General features: G+C 45.2%; 1 protein-coding gene across 1 annotated transcript in view; it reads right to left on the minus strand.

The window, feature by feature from the left end:
- IMPA2 (inositol monophosphatase 2) overlaps positions 1 to 12,598 on the minus strand; it is a 44,485-nt gene that overhangs the window by 6,068 nt on the left and 25,819 nt on the right. Inside the window, exons 4-5 of the mRNA XM_045887097.3 lie at positions 11,464 to 11,509; positions 9,153 to 9,261 (exon numbers count right to left, since the gene is read on the minus strand). Of these exons, the coding sequence (XP_045743053.1) occupies positions 9,153 to 9,261; positions 11,464 to 11,509 (155 nt within the window). The remainder of the gene's footprint in view (positions 1 to 9,152; positions 9,262 to 11,463; positions 11,510 to 12,598) is intronic.

Consider the following 12,598-nt stretch of genomic DNA (forward strand, 5'->3'; position numbering starts at 1 on the left):
TATTTATCATCTTATGATTATTTCTAGCTACCCATAATCACTGATTTTTGCATTTTGTTATCCCTTATACTATATTTACCATAATATTTTAGCTCAATTAAATGCTAACAGATATATGTATCTTTTAAAGATTTATTCATTTTAGAGAGGAAGAGCGCGAGCAAGCAGAGGGAGCGCAGAGGGAGAGGGAAAGAATCCCAAGTAGACTCCCCGCTGAGTGCAGAACTGAGGCAGGGTGATCCCAGGACCCTGAGACCATGGCCTGAGCCGAAATCAAGAGTCAGACGCTCACTGAGCCACCCAGGCGCCCCCCACCATGTACATATTTTTTAATTTAAAATATTCTGGGGGCGCCTGGGTGGCTCAGTCGTTAAGCGGCTGCCTTCGGCTCAGGTCGTGATCCCAGGGTCCTGGGATCGAGTCCTGCATCGGGCTCCCTGCTCGGCGGGAAGCCTGCTTCTCCCTCTCCCACTCGCCCTGCTTGTGTTCCCTCTCTCGCTGTGTCTCTCTCTGTCAAATAAATAAATAAAATCTTTAAAAAAAAAAAATTCTGTAATTTCATGGGTGTGTTTGTGGGAGGCAGTTATTGCTTAATGGGTAGAGAGTTTCATTTGGAGAGATAAAAATTTTGGAAACAGATGGTGGTGACGGTTGGAAGACACTATATGTAATTAATGCCACTAAATTACACATTTTATTTTTTTTAAGATTTTATTTATTTGAGAGAGATAAAGAGAGAGAGAGAGAAACAGCATGAGAGGGGAGAGGGTCAGACAGAGAAGCAGGCTCCCCGCTGAGCTGGGAGCCCGATGCGGGGCTCGATCCCAGGACCCTGGGATCATGACCTGAGTCGAAGGCAGTTGCTTAACCAACTGAGCCACCCAGGCACACTAAATTACACATTTTATTTATTTTTTTAAAGATTTTATTTTATTTATTTGAAAGAGAGAGAGAACGCGAGAGAGGGAACACAAGCAGGAGAAGTGGGAGAGGGAGAAGCAGGCTTCCTGTCAAGCAGGGAGCCCGATGCGGGGCTCGATCCCAGGACCCTGGGATCATGACCTGAGCTGAAGGCAGACGCTTAATGACTGAGCCACCCAGGCGCACCCAAAATTACACATTTTAAATGACAAATTTTATGTTATATATATTTTGCCACAATAAAAAAAATCCAAAAATTTTGAAGTAGAGCATCTCTGTATACTTTTTCAACAAACAGATTTTAGGATGAAAAAAATTGTCCATTAATAGGGACTTCCAACAGTTTGAAAACCCTTGTTCTGGCTGAGCAAGGTTAAAATACCCCAAGTATCAAAGAATAATGTTGTCTTAAGAGAAATTTTACAACTTAAAGGTAAGAGAAGAAGTCATTTGTAGACACCAAAATATGTACTCATGGAAAAAGAGCTGATCATGCTTTAACGTCTGGGAAACACCCCCTATGAACACAAACTGCTTTTGCTGAACACACAGCCCCCGTGACGGCCCTTACACCAGTGGGTATTTTTACACACATGTCCTAATTCTTTCAGACTTCTTATAGACCATTAACAGCTACTCATATGAAAATAAAATTTAATTCGATTTAACTTAAAAACATAAGTACTAGAAAAAAAAAAACAAACATAAGTACTAGACAGATGGAAGGTTGATGGTTTGGTGGGGGCCAGGGGAGAGACAGAGTGTGGGGAAAAGGTGCTCAGTGGGCACAGGGTTAGAACTCGAAGCCCCAAGTGAATGTGCAGCATTGTGAATGCACTAATTATCAGTGAACGGCTCACTCTAAAATGGTTAATTTTAGGGGCACCTAGGTGGCTCAGCTGGTTAAGCGTCTGACGCTTGATTTTGGCTCAGGTCGTGATCTCCGGGTTGTGAGATCGGGCCCTGCATCGGGCTCCATGCTGGGCGTGGAGCCTGCTTTTAAGATTCTCTCTCTCCCTCTGCCCTCCCCTTCCCCCACACGCTCTCTCTCTCTAAAAATAAAATAAAATGGTTAATTTTATGGTATTTGACTTTCAGTTCAATATATTATTTTAAAATATTTTAAAACTTGTTCTTAATAAACAAGTAATTTGAGGGAAAAAAAGTATTGTTTAGAATTCTGGTGAAGAATTGGAAACTTCTATAATGGCCACATAGTTTTTAACTTCTCCAAATCCCCTCTGATAAAAACAGAACAACTACAAGAGCAAAAACGCAAAACTGCAGACACCACCTACGAAAGAAACTACATCTACAAAGTATATCCAAACCACAAAACACAAGTGGGTGGGGGAAACCTCCAACAGCTACAAGACCATGTGTCATCAGGAGGAACAGAGAAGCACTGAGCATCTGCTGCACACGCCAGAACAGGAGAACCTCAAAATCACCAACAGCCACTCCCTGGAAACCAGCGTGGGCCAATGTGAGAAGCTCACATGGAGAGAGGCCACGCACACCCCAGTTCATGAGTCCGTGGCACTAGGGTGCATGGTCAGGGCTGAAGGGAGGGAGCTACCAGCCCTACGATCTCTCATAACTGACTTCTAAGGACCTCTTAGGGGAAGAATACAGCACTGGACAGAAACACATGGGAGTAAACTTCAAATTCCAGAGCTAGAAAAAAATACCAAAAATGTCCCGAACTCACCCCCACCCCCACTCTCCACAAGCTCCTCCCAATTTCAGGAATACAGATTTCAAGTAGAAATAAATAATTAAAAAGAATTATGGGTGGGGCGCCTGGGTGGCTCAGTTGTTAAGCATCTGCCTTTGGCTTGGGTCATGATCCCAGTGTCATGGGATTGAGCCCCACGTCGGGCTCCCTGCTCCGCGGGAAGCCTCCTTCTCCCTTTCCCACTCCCCCTGCTTGTGTTCCTGCTCTCGCTGTGTCTCTCTCTGTCAAATAAATAAATAAAATCTTAAAAAAAAAAAAAAAGAATGATGGGTGAGTCTCACACACACTTACATGGGGAAAAAAAAAGAATAAGGAGAAGAACAACATCTCTCCAGTCAATCAAGGATTGAAAGAAAGATTTGTCCAAAAAACAGAAGTACTTTTATATAAAAGAAAGAAAGAAAGAAAGAAAGAAAGAAAGAAAGAATGAAAGAAAGAAAGAAAGAAAGAGATACATTAAAAAATAGCCTAACTAGAAAGTGGAGGGGACAAAACTTAGGAAGACTTGGAAAAGAAAATATTTCAGAAAATAAGACTAAACTGAAGGAAAAAGAATAAATAAACAAAATAGATTGTGCTTTATAAGAAATGAAGGGCAAAAAAAAAAAAAAATTGGTGGAACTGGTAAAAAGGATTAAAGCGAAAGTGACAAATAGAAAAGATAAGCAGAGAAGATCCAACATCCGTATAATAGAAGACCCAGAAGACAAAAACAAAAGAATTTGGAAATGAACAAATACTAAAAACTATAATTCAAGAAAATTCTTCTGAAAGTTAAAAAAAAAAGTCTTGAAATTGAATACTGAAATGATGTACCATGACACCTTTAAAAAAAAAAAGAAGAAAGAAATGGTGAGCCATGATGTGCCTAGGAAACTGAAAACAAGAACACTGAGATATACTCTATTAAAATTACTGTACTCTAAAGAAAGAGAAAAAAAAATCCTTTGGGCATTCAAGCAGAAAACTGAAGTCCCTTATAAGGTAAAGAAAATGAAACTGTCTTCAGACTTTTCAACAACAAGGTTATGCCAGAAGATGACCGAGACAACTTGACTGTCAACACAAGAAAATGTGAGCCATGTGTTTTATTACAAGAAGAATGGATTTCCAAGTATAAAGGCCACTGATAAGCTGTTATAGACATGTAAGAACACAGGGAAGGATTGTTATTATTATTCCCAGGAGGTCTTCCTGAGAGACCAATTGGAGGAAGTTCTCGGAGTGTGGTCCCTGAGCCTCTTTCAGGAATCTGTGAAGTTAAACTAAAGTATTATTTGCCTTTTTCATGGTATTAACACTTGCACAGAGTAGATAAAGCAAGGCAGGACATCCCGGTTCTGGTGGTCAATGCAATCTTCTCTGCTACACTCACATTCTGGGGGAAAATGTGTCCGTTTTACTCCAGAATGAAGAAGCTGCAAATATTATGAATTGTATTAAGTCTTGAAGCCTAAGCACACGTCTTTTCAATATTCTGTGTGATGAGGTGGGAAGTACACATGGAGGGCTTAGATAAGCTATACAGATTCAGAACTGGGTATTTGGAAGACATTTTCTTGAAAATGAAAGAAATGAGCCCATCACTTCAATTGCTAAGGTTGCCAATGATAAAATTCAAGCTTTCAAGTGGAAATTAGAATTTGGGAAGACTTGTATCTACCACCAAAAGCTTGACACCTTCCCAACACTTAAAGATTTCGCATAAGAGTGGTGATACTAATGAATATGACTTCTTAGCATTTTAAGATGCAATAGGTCAACATTTAAAAGACCCTGAAAATCTCAGCAAACCCATATTTCCAAATGACCAATGCATGATGTTACAAAGTCATCCATAAGCAAAAGATCCATTCAAAGTAGGAGACTGCCCAATGGATTTCACAGTCACAGGGTACAAAAAAATTCATTGATATGTCATTAGATTTCACACTGCAACTAACCTTTAAGAAACCACCCCACTTCTTGAGTTTGGGTGAGGCATCAAAGAATATCCTCAATTATCTGAAAAGTCTGTTAAAATATTCCTCACTCGTCCCTTTTCCAGCTATTAATCTGTGTAAGACCCGATCCTCTTCATACATCAAGATAATACATTACAACAGACTGAATATAGAAGCAGATATGAGAATCCAGTTGTCTTCTCTTAAGCCAGACATTATAAAGGGATTTGGAGAAAATGTAAAACAAGGCTACTCATGAAAAACTGTTTGGGAAAATATTGTTTCTCATTAAAAATATATATATATTATTCATGTTAACATGTAATGAGTTGCTTATTTTAAAAGTTTCTGTTTAAGTTTCAAATGCATAAATACCAACAGATAACTTACATAAATGAAAGCTCTTTGGGGGTCTTCAGTAATTTTTTCATTAGTATAAATGTATTGGTCCTAAGATCAAAAAGTTTGAGAAATGCTGTACTGGTGAATGAGTTTAAGCTTCACACAACCAAAACGACTGGAGATACATCAACATAAAGGGCTGGTGGGGGGTAGTAAATCTAATTTATTTGTGGAACCAAGACCACCCACTAACCGATAATTCTAGGGTGAGAGCTTCACACATGTGGCTGGTTGCCCTGCCAACCAACACACATACAGCACAACCAACCAAAGGTGGAAAGGTAACAAGGAGAGGGTGTGACTAGTAGGATGAGCTAGCCAACTGCCTTGTCGTAACTTAGAGTAAAAGGCTATTGTGCTTTAATCATATACTGGAGTATATGAGGAGGGGGAAGAAGAGGTTACAAGCTAACTTAAATACTACTGAGAATAGGGAACCAAGAGACAGTAACCCAAAAAAGAGGACTAGGGATAGTACAGAAAAATTTTATATAAAGGAAATCACTGGAACAAAAATATAAACCTTTCTAAATATGAAAGTTATACCAAAACAGAGAATAAAAGCAAAAAGAAAAAAAAAACCAACTGCTTATTTAAAAAAAAAAAAAAACATACACATACCTAAAATAAACAATGGAACAATAACCACCTCTTAGATGGTATTCCTCAGGGGGAGGAAGAGACTAAAGGACAAGGACAGAAGCTAAACCTCTTCAAATATACTAGGTTTTATAGATTTGACTTTGGAACAATGTACCTTTTATAATTATATATTATAAAACTATATAATATGTCACGTAATTATATATAATACCTTATATAATTATAAAATAAAATCAATTTTTTAAAAACTAGTCCTCCTAAATTAAAAACAAAGTGGGGCGCCTGGGTGGCTCAGATGGTTAGGCGTCTGCCTTCGGCTCGGGTCATGATCTCAGGGTCCTGGGATCGAGTCCCACATCGGGCTCCCTGCTCCTTGGAGCCTGCTTCTTCCTCTGCCTCTCTCTCTCTCTCTCTCTGTCTCTCATGAATAAATAAATAAAATCTTAAAAAAACAAACAAACAAAAAAAAAAACAAAGTGAAACAACTGCATCTAAGTGATTATCCTCAGTTGGTGGGATAGGCAAAGGGGACAAAGAACCGCTTCAGAGATTCTCACAGCAGTCCAACTCCAGACCCTTGTGGGACAGACATTCGCTAAGGACGGAAAGAACTCTAAAAGACAAGACAACACAAAACATCCTTCCCACTGCTTTGGGTAGTGGTTTGTCGTTAGTAGGCCAGTATTTTTATTTAGAATCTATAACTAGTGTATGTTGTGGGACAAAGAGGAAAAGTGACTGTGTGACATTACCGAATTTATCGTTCCTGGTGTCACCGTGCATGCAGGTTCCAGCACAGGGAGAGGAGACATAGAGTTAGGTAGAGACTTGTCGTCATGAATATGAACTGAAAACACCAGTATGAACTCATAATGTTTTTTATATTTAAAGACAACTTCCTAGCTCTGTCCACTGAGAAGACCTAGCAACAAAGACTGACCCAAGAGCCACAAGGAGCCCTGAGAATTCAGGGTGGGGCCTTGAAGGGCTGTTTCCCACAGGATGAGACAACTGGAAATTTGAACACTGGGTACTTAATGACTTTAGGAGTAAGTGATAATTTTTAGAGGGGTGTGTCATTGGTATTGTGATTATGCATTCCAAAGAATCATGTGTGTTATAGAGATACATATTGAAATACTGACTAGAAAGTGATACTTAGTCTGGAATTTGTATCAGGGACTCGCTGGGGGTGGTGCGAACTGGGTGGCGCTATCAGGGTCGGCCTTGAGTTGACAATATTGGACACATGGTGAGTCACGAGGGTTGACTGTACTTTGTCTACCTTATATATGTTTGAAATTCTGCATGGTGGGATGTGAAGAAAAAGGTTCTAACTGAAATTCTGGCCTCAACTGAATCCTCTACCCCACCCAGTGTAGTTCTGTTTGCTTTTTACTTTGTAAGTGGAAGCCTCCTGGAAAGGTGTAAAAGGAGTAAGGAAAGGAGATAGAAGGATCGGTGGTGGGCGTCCTGTTTCCTCCAGAAACGTGTCGTAACCTTAACAATGGGCGTTAAGGATCTCGTGCAAAGACTGAAGTTTCTTCTTTGATAACGACTCTCATCTTTGGGTACCACGTACCAGGGACTTTACTGAGCACTTTCCCTCGTAGAACTGCATTTAGTCCTCAGTTCCCATCATGTCACCCCGCCCAGCACGTGAGGACGAAGGTTCGGGAGGCTAACTGACAGCTCACAGCACTGCAGGGGGGGCAGAACCGGGACCGCAACCAGGTCTGCACGACGCCTAACAACTGTGCCGCAGGGTGCGCTCTGTCCTCTCCATAGAAACCTCGTCACCCCGCAAGTACTAAACGACCAGCGCCGAAAACAGCACATCAGCCTCTTTTTAGAATTTTTAAAAAATGAGCTCCAGAACACGGGCGGTTTTGAGACAGGTGGGAGCCCCAGCTGTGCTGCAGAAGGGGTTTGTGGCAGGGTTTGCGCAGGACCAGAGGGCCTACGACGGGCCAGATGTAGAGGTGATCCCAAGGTCCTGCCCACGTGGGGCTGAGAGCCCTGCTGAGGACGTGAAGTTGTCAGGCATGACTGAGCCACACAGGCAGCCGACCAGGAAGCCAAGTGTGTGTGAATGGAACTGAGTGTTCTAACCGAACGGAATATAGAGTAAAGCTCACGTAAGCGTGTTTAATGACATGCTTCCTCACTACTGACTTACAGTTTGGCCTGAGTGGTTACCTCTTGGCATGTGTACCTACAATTAATGCTACTTTTTGTACAGCCAAACAAAACATTTCTGGGAGAGGGAGACATGGGGCAGGGCTGGAGGCTGTTCTGGAATCTCTCTGGGACTCAGAAGCAGTAACTGGTTAGCGTGTCCTGCTGGTCCCACCTCTGTCTGAAGGCTCATGTGATCTTCCCCTTCCCCTGGGCATGCGCGTGACTCTCAGGGGCCCCTGGGGGAGCCTCCTTGGTTTCCCCGCGGGGCTGGACTGCCGGCTCTAGGAACACAGGGCTCCTGTCTGCCCACCCACCCAGGGCCCCTTGATCGGCGACGCTCTCGCCAGACCGCAGATCACAGCTGGAGAACTCACTCTCCTCACTCACTGAGGGGCAGCTGGAGGGCAGGGACACACCGTACTCCTCTCACTGCCTCTAAGGCCATCTAGACACACAGGTATCATCCAGGGAGGAAGACAAGGCAGAAAAGAAAAGGAAGAATGAAGACAGGGGGAGCATGCCTCATGATGTCCTGCTGCAGAAATGTGCAAGTGAGAGGTTCGCAGCAACTGTGCTTAATACCTTTTTAGACCCAAACGTGGACACGAGGGAGCTTTCAAAGTCTCTCCTCATCTAGCTGCTTCGAGGCTAGGGCTCGTCTTTGACTTCTCCCCCCTACAGTACGGTGCTTGTCCCACAATGTGAAAAAATATCACTGACATCATCGGTGTGAAAGAAAGGCCCAAAAGATGCCGAAAAACCTAAGCTGGCGTATTGTTACCGATACGCAGTTATACACAGTTTGACATAACTACAGTCGCCTTATGGAAGCTACTGGATGTCCTTGAGGTTCTGGTTTAGGAATAACGCTGTGGTGTGTGGAAACACCACTTATTTACACAACTCATTCCCATGGCCACCCATCTTACAGAAACTGAACCCATGGCAGTCCATCCACACCCAGGGGGCCACGGACTGCATCTGGGTGACGTTGCCCCGGGGACGTCGGGATGACCGATGTCTACCTGGACGCTCTGAGGGCCCAAGCACACTTCTGACTCTGCCCTTGTCCTTGGATTGCTAGAGACCAAACCATACTGGTGACTGGGTTTCTCTGAGCATGAAAGCTGAAATATTCGAGGGTAAAACAGAACGAGACTATTTAAAGCTCCTGGCCACATCCACAAAAACATGAAGACCCAGAACTGGCTGGCTTTCCAGGTCCTCAGGGACGCAATGTCCCTAAAGAACTTGAACCCTCAGCAGGGGAGTTCCAGCACCGTCTCCCAGGATGGTGATTTTGGCATTTTCCATTCACACTTCTCACTCTGAAAGGAGCGGAGACGAGCCGCATGAAGCCCCACCTGTCTCCCCGGAGACCCGGAGTCGCTGGCCATTGCAGAAGGCGCCCCGGCCCCTCCGGCCCGTGTACAGCCGCTCCTCTGTGCAGTGGTAAATCACTCCAAATTCAAGCTGCGGGGTGCAGGGGCAGGACGGAAAACAAACATGCTTCACTAATTTGACAGAGACAGTAACACAGTAATTCAAAGGGGAAGGATTCTAGGTGTTATGACCAATGTAATGGAAACTACCTTTCAAAAGGGAGTTGGAAAAAAAATTAGTCTCTCGGTTCAAAACCGGACATGAAAGCAAACTGCCTTTAAAAATGTATTAAAACGAATACAGCTTTATTAAAAATTAACCTCATAGGGCGCCTGGGTGGCTTAGTCGTTAAGCGCCTGCCTTTGGCTCAGGTCATGATCCCAGGGTCCTGGGATCGAGTCCCACATCGGGCTCCCTGCTCAGCAAGAAGCCTGCTTCTCCCTCTCCCATTCCCCCTGCTTATGTTCCTGCTCTCGCTATCTCTCTCTCTGTCAAATAAATAAATAAAATCTTAAAAAAAAAAAATTAACCTCATAATCAAACATTAGTAACTGGAAGTTACTGAAAAAGCTTAACTCTTCAGAAAGGCCTCTGTTTTGGGGGGTGGGGGCTGGGGAAGGCTACTTGTGACTAACGCACTCCCATAGAAACCCTCAAAGTTGCTGACGTGTGAAGAATTAAGAATACACCTGTAAAGCCTATGGACTCGGACTCCAGGACGGCCAAGCAGGAGAGGTGATTCACCAAGGAGGGGCGCGGCGCTGAGCAGGCGGGGCGCCAAACCACTGCCACGCTGCGTACAGCAGGTGACAAACGCCTCAGAAAGCAGCCTCCCAGTCGCAAACAGTAAAAAGAGGCGAGCATGGAAAAAAACGCTGCCTTACACTCCTGTGCTTTGTTTCTTTCCTCCACCGACTCGTCACTATTCGGGGTTAACAGGGGCAAGTGTGTGTGGTCTGGGGGTTGGCCATGTTTTCGTCTCGCTGGAAAATGGAGAGAGACCCGGGCCTAGTCTCTGGGGAAGAGTCTCAGCTGGCCTGGGGTGAGCTCGACCACAGTGGAATGGACTCCCTGACAATGCAGGAAAAGGGTTTATTTCTGGGGAGGATCATTCAGTCAGCTTTCCAGCAACACTTAACTATCTTCCCTCCTTCCCACCACCCTGGCTTTAAGGGGGTTTCCAAATCAGAGTTGTCCTAGAACCATGCAGGCCTCTAGACCCTGTGCCCCCAGGGTGGTCGGGTGGCCCGGAGGCCTTTGCCAGAAGGAGAAACGGGTGAGGAAGGCTGGAATGCGCCCCTTGACGAGAGCCCTCCACTACACACCCGGCCCACCTGCACGCACTCACACCAGGCCCATCAGGCCCATCGGAGCTGCAGGCCTCCCCTCCAGAGACCTTGCCCGCTCACCGCAGTTTTGTCCTCCCCACCCAGCTACGGACATGCCGTCATGAGTCTCACCCTCTGAGCTTATAGCTCAACCTCCTACTTGGTCTCAATGACACCGAACAGAGAAACAAGGGAGCATGTAACTCCTTAACCAGATTTTGATATTAAAATTCTTATGTATCTTCACCTTCACCTTTTATGCAGGTATAAACATCCCTGGGTCTCCATGCCAGGGAAATCGCTGCTAGTGTTGAGGATGAAGACGAGAAAACAGTGCCTAGTGGAGGGCTGCTTTTGGAAAACACTGAAGCCCCAGTCCTATTTAAATGTAACTATGGTGACTGCACAGAAGTGAAGTCTTTCCTCAGCATTGCTGCTTAAACTGATTAATGCCCTTGATGTGGGTCTCATGCTGTCGCTTAGCTCCAAGGGTGATGGGAACCCTGAGGCAGCCGTGTTCTCAGGCTAACAGCTAGGGAAAGATGGAGAAGAACTAATGAAAGACAGGGATTAAAAACGTCCTTCAAAAATAGGAGTTTCTTCTGTGTGGGACTAGATCACACGCCCCAGGGGTCAGAGGGGGACTAACGTGGAATATTTGCTCAGAACTTTCCTTTCCATGCTTCTTTAGTAGCATCACAGAAAGACCATGGGGGCAACAAGGGCCTGCCACCACGGGGGTGGGCTGGCCATGGAGCCCCAAACCCACACACCCCAAAACCAGTGTTCCTTTGTTTATTTTCCTGGATCTGAAAAACACATGCTTGGATTTACTAGTCATGACTAAGGCACATGACAAAGACAGAAAAACAGGAGTATGGGGACCAAATCCAAAAAGGACGATGCTAAGCCAGGCCCAAGGGGTTTAGGACCACCGGCCTCGGGGAACCCATCCACCACGTACCTCTTGGTCTACAGCAAATCCAATGCTCACTGCCACGGTGGGAAATCTGCAAAGAAAAACAGAATGGTTTACACTCTAGAACGTAAACCGTCTCATGCAAATTCTTAGGAGCCTCTGTGTGGCTACGCAACATTGTCATTGGAGGTGCAGAAGGACCTTTCTACAGTGCGGGTGGGCTTGTTCATTTTAAATTCCTTCCCACAATTTCACTAACTGCTTCCAAGACAAACAGGCTTAGCGGTGTGTAAGACAGCTAACCCTGAAAGAAGTATTCTGAAAGTCGTGTACAACTGCTGTAATTCAACAATGACCATCAAGTACCCAACTGAGAGGGATTTTAATGATCAGCTGTCCGGTTTTCAGAGACATAAAGGGACAGTAGAGACCTCCAAAAAGGCCAGACCCATGTCCCCGGTAAGGTGAGGAGGGGCCCCCAGGAGGCGGTATCATAGCCTCCCTGCAGAGGCCGGATCTGGGTGACAACACCCCCCACCCTGTCTCCTGAGTGAGCTCCCAAGCGGCCAACTGCAGGCCTAGGCCATCGGAGGTGGGCTGTGACGTCGCAGATTGCCCGTGGTTTTATTTTGTGATTTTGTTGCTACTGCTGTACCTCTTCAAGATAATCTGTCTTTTATGTGAAGATCAGCAGAGCTCACCAGCAAGTAGGAAGGAGAAGCCGGGTACTTCTAACCTACAGGAAAACTATGACACCAGTCCTCCGCAGAGGTGAGCCTGGACTGAGGCTGCGGCGGCCGGCACGGTCATCGGGTGGTTGGCTCCCCGAGCAAACACACCACACGCCAGGCTCCACTTTAGTACCTGGGAAAGCTCTCGCCCCCACCTGCTTCAGCCCTGACGCTGCCGGACCCAAGAATGAACAGACTACCTGAGCTGCAGTGGGCAAAGGCTTCTGATGTCTTTAGGCCACAAGGATCGCCGCACTGTGGCCCTTCAAGGTGTTCTGGAAGCTGAGGGCCACCGGGGCCCACAAGAGGCCCTCTGGTGGCTGTGCAGGTTTTGCCGCATGACACGGCTCAGCGCCCCCGCCCCCGTTACCAGCACAGCACTGACAAGTGAGACAGAAGAACGGGAGCTTCACTCAGTGAAACACACCTATGAGGGGAGACCTGAGGCT

Source organism: Mirounga angustirostris, unplaced genomic scaffold (assembly GCF_029215605.1).
Source record: "Mirounga angustirostris isolate CCGP_5_RB_7025 unplaced genomic scaffold, mMirAng1.0.hap1 SCAF_14, whole genome shotgun sequence".
Taxonomy (NCBI): domain Eukaryota; kingdom Metazoa; phylum Chordata; class Mammalia; order Carnivora; family Phocidae; genus Mirounga; species Mirounga angustirostris.